At 42.5% G+C, this 14689-nt stretch overlaps 1 protein-coding gene across 5 annotated transcripts in view; it reads right to left on the bottom strand.

The window, feature by feature from the left end:
* Positions 1-14689, bottom strand: part of FNDC3A (fibronectin type III domain containing 3A) — a 156172-nt gene that overhangs the window by 40332 nt on the left and 101151 nt on the right. For 4 of the 5 annotated variants that reach the window (XM_084767822.1, XM_084767821.1, XM_084767820.1 and 1 more), the window contains exon 4: positions 5693-5769. In XM_084767822.1, the coding sequence (XP_084623948.1) occupies positions 5693-5769 (77 nt within the window). Of the gene's footprint in view, positions 1-5692; positions 5770-9874; positions 10054-14689 lie in introns of those variants that run through there. The other variant, XM_084767823.1, reaches the window with a different exon arrangement.

Below are 14689 nucleotides of genomic sequence, written 5' to 3'. Positions count from 1 at the left end.
AATGGGTTGTACGTGTGACCCATGAGAACAGTGTTGGGCAAATGAGAGGCAACAGTGGCTGGGGGCGAGTTTTAAAGGGAAAGTGGAGAGAAGAACTGGAGCTAACAGCACAGTATTGGAAAGCCTTGCAACGCGGACACAGAAGCAGGGTTATGGCTGGCAAGAAGAGCGGGGCTGGAGACACTTGATTTGTTCTTCACTGTTTTAGGCGCGAGCAACTCAACACGCAGACATGCTAGTTGAGTAAGATCCAGCAGAGGAAGTCACTGGTGTGCCAGGGAAGGGCACGAGGACAGTGCCTTGCAGCAGGCTGGAGCGGGTGGGTGGCTCTAATGCTCTAGTAGGGATGCTTAGCTCATCCCTTACAGATGAGCAAGCAGTTCAAGCCTCATGCGAATGTAGGTAGATGTCAGCAGATGGGGACTGGGAGGGTTGGCTGGTCCCGACTGCCTCTGGAACGCCCCTTGCCAGGCCACCACAGCCTTAGTTGTGTCCCCTCCCTATAATTCCTATCACACTCATCTAAGCCACCTCTGTAATATTCGTCACGCCACAACGTGTTCATTATAAATTATTTCTTGTAACAATACTGTAAATTAGATACAATTATCTTTAGTTTCAGATGGAGAAATCAAAGCATAGGGATGCTAAATAAATTGCCCAGCGAGCAGTTTGGCTCCTAATGCCATGTTCTTACTAAAGCAGAGGATAAGCTGAGGAGAATGGGGACTTATTGCTAAATAGGTTTGCAACTTTAGTTTTAATCAATGTGAGGAGTTCTGTGGTTGAATGATGGAATGTGAACATATTTGGTGCCATCGAGTCCGAACACCTAAAAAAATGGCTGAGTTGGTAAAATATATACTATATGTGTTTTGCCACAGTTACAAAAACAAAACACAAGAAATGACACTGGAAAACAGAAATCAAATCAAACCAAACCAAAAACCAACACAAAACAACAAAGAGCTGGACCAGAACTGAAAGAACAGAGCACTTCAGCACTTCAAGGAATGAGTTAGGCAGCTATAACCTAAGAGCCTAGGCTAGGAGACCTCAAAACCACCTCAGGTCTCCAAAGGCCTAGATGCTAAGAAACAGCCAGCATCCAGACAATGGTTTCATATCAGCTGGTACTCTGGCCATGAGGAATAAAGTAAAAGCAGTAAGTTAGTCTGTTAAAATTAGAACCCAGACAACAATTCCTTAGCCACAGATTCCATCTATTGCTAATTACGCAAAGCCCTATTTTCCTCTACTGAAGACAGAAAGGTTGTGTTCAGTATTTGGCATTTTCTACTGTATATGTGCCCTCCTAACCACAACAAAAGTCTAAGGTAAATCCGTTTTGCTTTTTTCACCTGAGTACTTGGAAACAGTACTGGACTTTGGGAAGAAATGATATGGAAACATAAACATCCCACTAGAAAGTTCATTTCTCCTTCTCTTCTCATCACCATACTGACTCTTAGGCTCTTAGGGATGACACCCTCCAATCTTTGTGTCTGCCCCAGGCTTGGCAACCCTTTAAGTTTTGAACTACTACTTACTAATACACACACACACACACACACACACACACACATACACCCGCATGTGCGTCAGCCAGTCAGCATAACCTCCGCCCTCTGGTCCTCATCTCTTTCTAGTCTTTCCAGACCCCTGCTCTCTCTTCCCAGTGGGCTGCTTTCCAAGGGCAGCACTGGGACCAGCCAGGATGTGGACGCTCTGAAGAATTCTCTGCTTCACTACAGGGTGCTGACAGAATGTCACCTGAAACAGCAAGCACCACTTAAAAGGAGTAACCTGAAACTGGTAACTAAGCTAACATGGGCATTTCCCCCACTTTAGAAAATCTCCAATCCTACAGCAACCCTCTCATCTGAACAACCATCCCCACGCCACTAAAACAAACAAAAGCACTATCAACTAAGGGAGGTCTGTTTTATATCCCAGACTAGCTCTGAACAAGCTCCGAATTAGATATGGGCCACAATGTCTGGCTCAAGAAGACCATGTGCATGTGGAGGCCAGTGGCTGACACGAGAGGACTTCCTTAGCAGATAGATGCCCAGTCTATTTACTAAGGCAAAAATCTTTCACTGAAGCTAGTGTTCTCCAATTCCATTGGTCTAGCTACTCAGTTTGCCCTGGGGATCTTCTGTCTGTCTTTCAAATGCTCACCCCTCCTTATGAATTTATTTATTTAGGCACTAGGGATTTGAACTATGGTCCTCAGGCTTGCCAGCAGGCGCCCTGACCATTAAGCCATCTCCTAACCCAAGGAAAAATTTTGATGTTGTCATCCAAAAGTTCCATTCAGGTATTTTATAAAACTTTAGTAAGTCATTAGCTTCATCACTAGAATAGTTATATTTTACAACAATATTTAAATATTCTGTCTCTAAGTTGTACATTGTCTCTTACAACCTTCCCTTTCCTGTTAAGGAGCACTAACAACCTGTTATTACACCTAACATGAAAGGGCAGGCTCCAGAGCTTAGCAATAAGAAAGGTACATGGTTTTGGCTTACTGACAACAAAGCATCTTTTCTAAACAGCTGGTCTAGTGTGAGGCTTTCTTCCTGCTTTTTAAGGACAAACAGACTAGGAATCTAACAACTGAGGCTGCTCACAGTGTAAAATGCTAAAAGGAGACTAGTCTGGTTATTAATGCGTGTGCCACTTCATTCCTACCACTCTAAACAGCCTGCGCTTTCTTACAGCCACACAAGGGCCTCAGTCCTTCCTTCTACTCCTAGCTTCTTGATTTGCTAGCACTGTGCTCATGTGCCACATGCTTAGCTGTGAGTACAATGTGGATCTTATTAGTGTTTGCTAGTATTAAAAATGATAACACACCAGGGACATGTTAATTGGGGATAATGAGAACCGGAGAATACTGTCTTACTATATACTTAGGATAATTCAAAAGACTGAATTTTTGTCTTTGGATTATCTCATATACTTCAAACTCATAAATTTCCTAGAGACAACCTTGATTTTTAAATTAAGGTATTAGTAATAAATGCACTAGCTTCACACAAAGATTTTGATTAAAATTTACCAATTTATTTGACAAATACCCGTGAGACACCTACTGTATCTAAGTATAAGACTGTGAAATTAATTAAAAGGCAGCTCCTAACTCCAAGGAACCTAAGACCCTGTGGAAATAATAGAAAACCAGTACAAATAACTGAATATAAAGCTTGAAAGATTGACAAAAATAGATATTGAAAGATTGACAAAATTTTTACAAATGAGGGAATTAACATTCTCTAAATAAGCACTTTACAATATTAAAGTTGCGAAGGGAAAAAAGTGAGTACTAGAGGTCGTGCAAAAATGCTGTATTGTTGCAAGTACCAAGGGAACTACAGGCTAGTACTAAGTTTGCAAGGCGAACTACAGACTAAGAAACTGATCCTGCATCCAGTGGGCAAGCTCACAGAAGCAAAAGGCCAGAGAGGTGCTCCGAGGCGTCATCGTGCTTCTTTCTGGTCTAGAGTTAGGCCCTCAATCTAGAGACAGTAGACTGACTTCTGACTATTTATGGTTGGCCTGACTCCATTTTTTAAAGCTCTACTAGCCTCCGCACTGTTCCTAGGCATAGGATACACCCTCATTTTAGGCCACTGGCAGTTTGTTTCTATAATCCATTTTCACCAGATAAAGAGAAGACAAATGCCTACCTTTCTTTAGAATCTGCTTAAATAACTAACACCTTCCCTGTGCCTTGCTCCACCATGTTTTACAACACACAACCCAACTCTACTCTATGTTCACTTTTGCCTTCGCTCTCCTTTCAATACCCTGACTTGTCCACTGACTGTGCTTTTTGCTTGCTTTTTCCTACAAACATTTTGTAACCTTCAGAGGGAGGTAGAGTCTTGCCTCTTTCATTCTCAAGGATGACTGATGTGTACCACTACACAGCTGTAGAAAACTGTTATATATAAGACTGCTAAACATCACCTTCCTAAGAAAGAAAATTAATTAACAAACTGTGATAAGCACATATGGTATGCCAGGTTGAGGGTTTGTCATAAAAACAGAAGTACTGTATGACAGGGCACAGGCCTAGCACAGGGACTCATTCCTTCAATTCCAACACTGGGGAGCTGAAGCAAGGGGCTCATGAACTCCAGGCCAGTTTAGGCTATACAGTGAGACCCTGTCTCAAACAGTAAGCCAAAGCCAAACCCCAATTAAACAACCACTCCCACGACCAACAAAATACAAACAACAGCCTCGACATGAATGCCCTGTAACCAGAATAAGTGCTCACTCCTCTTTACGTCAGCAGCATGTAACCCAGTTTGGCAACGAGAGCACTCAGCAAATGTTTGAACTGAATCACGCTTGAGATGAACAAAGTTCTGAGAAAGAACAACAGACAGAAGGAAAAGAAAAGACGTTATGTCAACAAAACATAGAATAAATCACATCAATGCTTTCTAATTTTTAAAGGCCACAGAGACTGAGCAGGGAAAAAAAGTGCTTAGGTCTGCAACACAGCAGCGAGCAGTGACAGCCAACCTGGAAGTAGGATGTGAGCTGTAGTAGATGAAGGCCCAGTGCATTAAAGCAGTGATAGTGGCCACTGCAGGGGACTTTCAAAATATCCACTCTCATGTGTCTGCATCTCACTACAAGGAGGGCACCAAGAGTCAAGAAAGCCGATACGCCCCAAACCCAACAGCCAACAAAGGTTTGAGATAAAGGAAAAGGACCCAGCTTTTCTGGCTGTTTATTCCAGCAACTTCTCTCCTCCCCATACTAATTTTTGCAGTCACACAGAGGCACGTTTTACAAACTAAGCAAGAAATCTACCACAACAGCCTATTGATACTCTCCTACAGCCAGGGAGGAAGCAAGACAGGGCTTAAAGAGCACTTAGGTGCAGATTTGGTTAGGAAGAGAATGTGAGTAATCCTTAGTAGGGATTTGATGCAATGAGCACAGACCACAACGAAAGCTCAGCAGTGGAAACTACTGGGCATCTCAGGTACACCATTTAATTCTGTTTGCCAGTGTATTCAACCTAGCTATACTTCATAAAGTCCAAGGTTGGATATTCGCGTGAGGCTATGGTGTGCATGGGCGGGGATCTCAGCTGCAGGGCTGCAGGAAGGGGCTCTGATGTGCATCGCAGTGATCCCCTCAGTCTCAGGGGTGCAGGTAGGTGCAGTGTCAAGCACCTGCAATCCAGCTCTCATGAGATGAGGCAGGACTGTAAGTCTGAGGTCAGCCTGGTCTATGCAAGGACACATGAAAACAAAGCCTATTCACCACATACGTCCACATGATCACTGCAGTACCCGCAAGCCTTTCTATGAAACAAGGCTGGAAGCACAGTCCTGGACTACTTTAAAGTCAATGATCTAAAAGGCTATGTGTACGCAACTTAACTTAGTTACACAATTTGCATGTTCGAGGACACAAAACTATAAAATTTCTTTTGGAATTTAATGCCCAAAGGCAACTCTGAGTGACGAGCATGCACTACCAATATATTTTTCCCTCATTTGCAAATATAGTAAAATATTTGAAATGGACTTACAGATAATGTTCAGATAAACTCCTGGATAATGTCTAGAACTTTAACAGCATATTTTCACCAGAATCAACATCAAAGAGAGTCACATCACTAGATCACACATAAAGAAATATAACACAAAAAGCGTACCTGTGGGGCATATCCAGGAGGCACATATATAGGAGGCACGGAACCATTTGGGGACATCATTGGAACCTGAGCAGGACCTGAATGGGTTACAGAAATGATGCAATAATCCATCAGTGCTTAGCAAGGCGAAGCGGAGAACAATAGGACTACTTGACCTCAGCTAAACATGAAGCCAACACTGGCTGTAATAGTATACCACGGAAAAAAATTACAATTACCGAGTTTTTATATACCATTTACTTTATGTTTTTATTTAACATTTTATACAAAGAAGTCATTATATATAAGTAAGTTTTTAGGTAACATTTACATTATGAGGTATATGGATTATCTTTTAAGTGCATCTACAGTTTCAAACCTGCCCAGTGCTTATACTTATGGTAGCCCACAGTACCTAAGATTCACAGGCCCTCCAACAGAAATGCCTAGCTGGTTTATAATCGCAAACATTACATCTACTGTACAAATACCTCATGCTACTCTAATGATTGTGCAAGTAGGAAAATCAAACTGAACTTTGTATTTTAAAAAATCTACAAGAAAAGGAACCCCCACCCACACCACCACCACACACACAAACCAACAAAAAAGACAGAAGAGGGAGTAGTGAGGCTCCTTAAAGGGCTCTGTGGGGTGAGGCCACGTGCAGTGCAGAGTGGGCCTGTCTGTCCTGGGGGGGGGGGGAGAACAACAGCTAGAGGAGCATACATGTGCGTTTACCCTGAGAAAAGCTGAGTGTTCCTGAACACACGGACATTTTAAACAAGAAACTTGAACTTCACTGGAACTGTCTTTTACTTTTATGGTGTCATATTCCCAAGATAAGCTTTATAAATACAATCTTGTTTTCTTTTCACCTTTCTGGGAAATAAAATAAGCCCTCTTGGAAGGTTTTGCTTTTTCTGGAACAAAACCTCACTCGCTTTAAATAACTTTTTAGTAAAAACACTTCATGTTTGCATCTTTTCACCCAGGAGTTTATATTGCAGTGTCCCACATACCCCCATCTGTAATCATTTGAAAGCAATCTTTTCTTCTTTCTTTTCTTTCCTTCTTTCTCCTTTTTCTTTTAAAAGAGAAACTACCCATTCTTAAAAAGAAAAGTTGTCCGGACAGAGCTGGTGAAAAAATGCTTGTGGGGGAGGGTACCTTTTATATGCAGAAAATCTGTTGGCAAGGTGAATGTAACCACTGGTCAGGCCACCAGGACTAAAAAGCAAGCGGATTCCAGCAAATCCGGATTCCACCCTTTGGAGGGAGGGGGAGAGAGGAGGACAAAGGCACCTGGGGTGATAGGGGGAAGTGAGGAAAGGGAAATGGGCTTCCAAAGTACTAAATGAGGGCAAATAAGGGGAACTGAAGAGAAAGGGGAGGGAGAGGAGGGAGAGGAGAAAAAAGAGAGAGAAACAGGAAGGCAGGAAAATGTGGAGAAAAGGAGGGAAAACTAGAAGGGGAAAAGGAAAAGAGATGGAGGATGGGGGAGGGGTACAAGGGCTGGCATTGTTACTAGGAAGCAAGCAGAGGGAACGCAGGCTTCTGCAGTGCGCTGTGTGTGTGTCTACCAGGAGTCGGCTCTACTCTTGTCCAGAAGAAATGCAGTAAATGCCCAGAGCTGGACTGCCCAGGCCTGCCTAGCAAGTGCTCTACAGCTAAGTAACATCATAGCTCCGAAATACACGAAGTTCATAGGCACATTACCTTAATGTATGCTTATTTTCTGTGTGTGTGTGTGTGTGTTTTGCCTCCATATGTGCTTGCCCACCATGTGTGTCTGGTGCCTGTGAAGGTTAGGACAGAGTGCTGGATGCCTGGGAACTGCAGCTGTGGATGGCTGTGGGCCACCAGGTGAGTGCTGGAAATGAACCCAGGCCCTCTGCAGGAGCAACACGTGCTCTTAAACCCAGAGCCACCTCTCCAGCCCCCTCCATATTACCTTAACCATGAACACTAACACTTTACCATGGTTTTGATGTATCTTTTTTCTTCATAATCATTTAATCAAGAAACTGTATTTATCATTACCTATCTTCCAGACAGAAAAGGAGACAGAGGGAACTTAAGTTTGCCCAAGTAATAGAGCTAGAATTCTTAAAAAAAACAAAACAAAACAAAACCCAACAGTTTTGTTTCTCAGGATACACATCACACAAACACTGAAATGCTACTCACTGCTGGTAACTGATACGGAGTCATTAAGTCTTGCCTCTAAGGAAATTAAGGGTACCTTTGTTTTTATTCTTGAAAAACATGAGAGAAAGAAAAAAATTTCTAAAAAGTAAATTTAAATTTACTAAATAACACTGTGAGAACCTCTTTAAATCTCTACACAGAAAGACTTCACTCAAAACACGTTTCTGCTCTCTGGAGAATGGGGAACAGTTGTACACTAACGCTCATTTTTATTTATTAACTAATTTACAGTAAACGTGCCTTCTGAATTCTAAGAACTGCTTTAAATGTTATTTACAAAATGTAAAACTTGGCTGAAAACCAGAGTTTATTGAAAATGGTATTTCTATTCTTAATGGAGGAAATTAACACTTACTGAGCCCTGACTGCGTACTAAGTATAGACCGATGGCTTTTTGCACCCACTGCAAAGTAAAGTTGGAGAAACTGTTGGAGGCGATGTGGAAATGAAAGGAAGCAGAGAGGCATCTTCAAAAGCAGAATTTGTTCTTTAATCAAAACAGGTGTTTCGGTCCTATGTGGCTATTTGAGTTGTAACTTCCAGCTGATGGCACTCACAGTTGCAGCACCCAAAGCTATGTGGGGTGGCCTCTCTCTCTCTCCCTCTCTCTCTCTCTCTCTCTCTCTCTCTCTCTCTCTCTCTCTCTCTCTCTTTATTACAGACATGTAAAACAGTTCATATTTTACTTTGATAGCTGCTAAAAATAATTCACCATTTATTTGCACAAAAGGCTCCTTTATGATGTGAGCATTTAACTACTTAAGTAGATTCTTTCCTTTTGGGGGGCTTGGTTTTGTTTTTGGTTTTATTTATTTATTTTTTTTTTTTGGTTTTTCAAAACAGGGTTTCTCTGTGTAGCCTTGGCTGTTCTGGACTCACTTTGTAGACCAGGTTGGCCTCTCCCAGCCCCCAGCCCCACTCCAGTGCTGGGATTACAGGCATGGACCACCATGCCCAGCTTAAATAGATTTTTCTAATGAGGCAGAAATGCCACATGGTTAGATTTTTTAAAGGCGATTTATCTGTACTATATACATTTACCTAAAATAATGGTGTGATATATTCAACACAGAACACAAGCCTGCCACACCCCCAATACAAAAACAGTAAACACCAGTAGTGACATTCAGACCCACAATGCTGACAGCTGTTCTGCTTGTCCTGTGTCTACAGTCACAGAACGAAGCTGAAAACTCCTGCCACTTATTAACAAAAATGCTTGATTATTTCCTAAATCCAACAATACTTTGTAACTCAGGAAGCTTTGGGAGATTAACCAGGAACTATCTGAAGTCTGTATTCGGCAGAGCAGACTGTGTCCAGGGAGGAAGCCAAACCTGTAACAGGCGGAAAGTGAAACGCACACCTGGCACAACAACGCTGCATCTCAACAGCTGTAGGTACACGAATTTACATGCTTCAGGTAAAATCTACCTCAAAGCACAGTGACTGCGTTATTATTAAAGACCTGCAAAACCTACAAAAGAGGGTACAATTCTATTTGTCATTTGCCTTAAATTTGAGAAGCACCCCACCCCAATTCTTAAAGTACCATCAATAACTTAATACCTAATTTCAAGTAACATAAACTAAACTTATTGTTTCCTTGCTAATCTACGTTCATATTCAAGAAATTCTTTTTCTTTTTTAAAGAAAAAACAAAACTACAATTTTGTTCAAGCATTTACATTAAATATGCAACGGGCTGCTGAATGCCGGCGTGCACAATGGCTTCCAAATTATCTAATGCCAATTTTCAGATCAGTCTTAAAAGAAAAGACACGAATAAAATCAAGAGGCCAGAATGGGACATGCTGTGAAATATAAAATCACTCTAGCTCATATAGACTACAATTTTTATAACCACGTAACAATTTATAGTGTTTTTATAGCGAACAGATTTGGCATTGAAAACACAACGCGGCTTTAGGTTAATGCAAGGCTTCCTATGCTTTAAAATAAAAGCGAATGTTTAAAAACGGCAAATCTTACCACTCATTTTGTTTCTACGGGAGCAGCAGCGAACAAGAAAACCCAACAAGGAAGCGGCGTAGTACACGTTAGCAGCTTTAATTGGAGAACAGTTTCGCTTTTTTTTTCCCTGAAAGCTGGTAAGAGGAAAAGATCCTTTGACCGAGTCACGTGACGACGATCACATGACCTACAGTGGCCCGGGAAACACCGAGAGAGGAAACAGCGCCTTAGGGTCTTGCTTGGGAGCTGCTGAAACAAGATTTAAAAGGCTCCTCCAGCTGCTTCCCTGAATGCACCGCGTTCCCTGTTAAGAGCCAATGTAAACACTCATAGAAATTAACGTCACGGAGACGCTTTCGATGGAAAACTATCTCCTTTTGTGTGATTTTATTCACTCGCCCTGCTGCTGGCCTTCACTTAGAAAGTTTGAGTTAAATTAATTCCAAAGCCCTAATCTAAAATATGAGTGTATAATTTATGGGCATTTCGTGCTTAACCTTTAAGGAGTGTCTATAACACACAGAGACTTGCCCACACCAATAGACTTGAATGACAAGTTCCTAAACCGAAAGACTTGTTTTGTCTTTTCCTTGAAAGCGGATGAAGGTTCCTGCTTTTATTGTCAGTTTACTTTCTTTTAAAAGATTATTTTAAAAATAAGACTTGCTCTGGGCGTTAAAGAAAGATTCCTAGTGGATAGTATTCTTGATTTTATTTATAAAATAAGATAATACTTATCCAAAAATAGATACCAGGAAAATGACCAATACTCCCTCATAAGAAAGGGGGGGGGCTTAAGGTTTTTGTTTTGTTTTGAAATACGATGCCATGTAAATTCAGAGGAACTTTATCAACTGCTCACCCATACACACAGGTAATGGCTTGGACCTGTGTACTAAGCACAGGGTGTGTGTGCGGGGGTGGGGGTGGGGGTGGATTTGGCTATTAGATGATACTAGCTGTTAAAATCAGCTCTAATGGTTACTAGCATGGCAACTTAATCCTCTTCTTTGAAACTGTCTCCCTAGCAAAGGTTAAAAAGGTCAACCTCACAGTAGTGTTGGGAGAATCACGGTAGACAGCTCTGGTGTGAGCGCAGTGTTTGCTGCTGCTCAGTAGCTGCCAGTCACCCCACCCGTACTGTTACTTACAACCACCGACTCTCACAGCCAGGGCTTCCACATTTGAGCTGCTGGTTCACTCAAGTAGAGGCATCATGCTAGAGAAGCTGAGGCTGAGAGCAGCTAAGGAACTTGTCAAGCACACACAGGCAAGGGCCAGGTTGCCACATACTCACATTTTAAAATGCAGGCCTGTTTAAAGGCCCAGTGTCTTCCTCTTCCTCCTCTTCCTCCTCTTCCTCCTCCTCCTCCTCCACCTCCACCACCACCCCCGAAGGTAAAAAAAAAAAAAAAAAAAAAGAATAAACCTGGCAGGACACTGCCCAAGCAACAAGACTAAATAAAGGTACTCCAGAGAAGAAACACTTCTGGAAAGTGGAGAAGGTAACTGCTGACCTCTTATTCCATTATCAATGTTTCTTTTGCCCTTGAGGTTGTGTCGTGTGTGATTACTTCCTTGTCCTGTTCTCACTGTTACACTCTGCCCTCCTTTGTTGAATATTTTGACAGTACGGTAAGTTTTGTTTTGTTTTGTTTTTTCCTCTGCCCCAACACTTGCCTATCAAGAGAACCGCTTCAGTGTCTGAGACCCAGATCTACTTCCGTCCCCTCGCCTGCTTCATTCTGGGTTTGGTAAAGCTGTGCTCAGAGGCCTATCTTGAACTTACTTCCTACAACTACAACACCTCGTCTCTGAACCCTTAAACAGTCATGTTTCGGTCTCTGGCCACCACATCTTTCATCCCTCTAGACTCCCTTTCCCGCCTTTCTCCCGCCTCTGTGCCGGCCTGCTGGACCTTCCCCTCCACGTCTTCTGTCCACTTCTCCTCCCAGGAGACCCGCAGGCTCACTATAGAAACCAAATCGCACTGTATTCAGGTTGGTGTGTTTTTTAATTGCCAGAGTTGCTCAGGAGTCCTCTCAGGAGCCCACTAACATCACCCCCTCCCTGTATTTCCTAGTGACTGTGGAGATGCTCTGTACTCTCAGAAGTCACCATCCAGCCCCTGTCTGCTCTCTCACCATGACACTGAACTCTCTCAAAAACCTTGACCAAGCTCTCTTACTGTTTTCCTGTGCTCAGGAGCACATGCCATCACTAACTGAAGCTCCCTACTTCCCCTGACCTCATCCTCCACTGCGACTCTGTACCATCTGTCACACTGCTTGTGTTTTCACCTTCCGCATGGCCATTCGAATCCTTCCTCTAGTACACAAACACAGGTGAAAATGGAGACAAACCACACATACCGCCAACCTCCCACGAAGACAGGCTTCCTATGTTCTCCATGCTGCCGCCCAGGCACCACTCCTCACAGCTAATCTTTTCTTCTTCTTTTTGAGACAGTTTCTCTGTGTAGCTTTGGCTGTCCTGGAACTCACAGAGACCCACCTCTGCCTCCTGGCATTACAGGTATGTGCTACCACCTAGATAGAGCTCTTTCTCTCTCTCTCTCTCTCTCTCTCTCTCTCTCTCTCTCTCTCTCTCTCTCTCCTTCTCTCTTTGATGATTGGTGTTCTTTAAAAATAAATTAAAAGTTGGAAAAGGATTTTTTTTCATATAAAAACTTGGTGGGCTTACAGTTTCTCCTACCCAACTCCTCTGAGATCTCCCCTCCTTCCCTCCATTCTGGGTCCACACCCTTTCTTCTGTCTTTCCTCAGAACAGACAGGCATCTTAAAGGAATAAAAATAAGATGAAACAAAGCAAATAAACCAGAATAGGACAAAATGACCTGAAGAAAAAGAGCTCAAGAAAAAAATAGAGAAACAGAGACACACATGTTAACACACATAAGAATCCCATAAAAACAAAAACCAGAATCCATAATATATGCATAAAGAACATTTAAGGTTTTGTTTGTTTTTTAAGGGATCCATGTGTTACCATTATGAGACAAAGAACCTCCAAAGTTACCACTGAGTTTGTTTCGTGTTGGCCATCTACTGCTGGGCATGGGGCCTGCCTTTTTATATCCCCATTCAAACGTTGGAGAGAACTAATTTTTCATTTTCAAGTGGTTATCAGTTGGAGCTAGCTTCTAGCTTAGGGGGGGGGGCATGGGTCCACTTCTCTCAGCATTAGGACCCTATCAGGCACAGTCCTGTACAGGCCTGTACTGGCATGCTGCCAGTCTGTGCATCCATATGTGTGTCAATCCTGCTTCACAGCTACTCTTACCAAAATAATATGAACAGACCTAATATTCCCTTTCAAATCGAATAAAAATCTGTTAGGCAATATTTGATGCACAAAAAGGGAAACAATGCAAGCCACTGAGCACACTGAAGTGCCTGCCCTCCTTAAACAACAACAAGCTAAATTAAAAAGGAGGCCCAGTAATACTTCTGTAGCTACTCCCCCAAGTCACTTTGGACCACTCATGTTTCTGCTCCTCTCAATTTTGACTTTAATCGCATCTTTACGGTTTTCTAGTTGAGGAGCATAATAATGGCAGAGTAATTAGCTAGCTGGCCTAACAATGTACGAAGTCATGGGTCTGATTCCAGTATCATGGAAAAAAATCTAAGGAAAAGGAAGACAATCCTATATCCAACCAATTTAATTTGCTTAAGTTTTGCAGCGTATAACAATTAGATAGTATTATCTTCTGTAAGTTCATTTGCCACATGCTGGATACTGTCAAGGCATTTGGGATAGACAGATCAGTAAAGGAACAAGGATAAATCTCACACTGGAAGAGATGGCGCAGCAGGTAAAGGTGCTTGCTGTTAGCACGTGACAACCTCAATTCACTCTCTAGTGTCCACATGGTAGAAGAACACAACTAGATGCTTGCAAATTGTGCTCTGACCCCATATGCACACCTTGGCAAGCTCACGCTTATCTTAGGGTTTTAGCACTGTGAAGAGACCCTATGACCACAGCAACTCGTACAAAAGAGAACATTTCATTGGATCTGGCTTAGAGTTTCAGATGTTTAACCCATTACAGTCAGTCATGGCAGGTAGCTTGGCAGTATACAGGCAGACATGGTGCTGGAGAAGGAGCTACATCCTGATCGGCAGGCAGCAGAGGTGACTCCACCATACTGGCCACACCTTCTGATAGCGCCACTCTCTATGGCTAAGCACTAAAACACACAAATCTATAGAGGCCATTCCTATTTAATTAAGCCACTACAAACTCCCCTTATAAAATTTTTTTTCGAGACAGAGTTTCTCTTTCTCTGTCTAACAGTCCTGACTGTCCTGGAACTCTCTTTGTAGACCAGGCTAGCCTTAAACTCAGAGGCCTGCCTCTGCCTCCCTAAGTGCGGGGATTGCAGGGTTGTGCCACCATGCTCAGCATTAAAAAAAAAAAAAATTAAATACACAATAAAGCCATCAGATTGCAGTAAGTCATACATGTCTGGAGGCAGTATGTTTGCAAGTATGTATGTTGAAAACATGTTGAAGGTGGGAAATAATATGATTAAGAAATAGAGCAGGGTAACAGAGGTGCTCCCTGGCAAAGAGTGCTCAGTCTCAGCTTCACTTTTGAGCAAAGATTTTAAGTGTGAGACAGAGTCACGTGGGTAAGTGAGGAAAGATAATTTTTCATAGAGAGAACCATCAGTACAAAGTCCCTGAGGGAGAGGAAATAGGGAAACATACGCTCCTGGGCCTTGAAGGACACTGTTAGGACACATGGGTCTGTTACTGTGAGTGAAATGGGTAGCCACTGATGGATTTTAAGTCATTACCTGAA

Source organism: Acomys minous, assembly GCF_964271855.1.
Source record: "Acomys minous genome assembly, chromosome: 18".
Classification (NCBI taxonomy): Eukaryota; Metazoa; Chordata; class Mammalia; order Rodentia; family Muridae; genus Acomys; species Acomys minous.
Note: the sequence above shows the minus strand (reverse complement) of the source record. Positions and strands in the feature narration are given on the sequence as shown.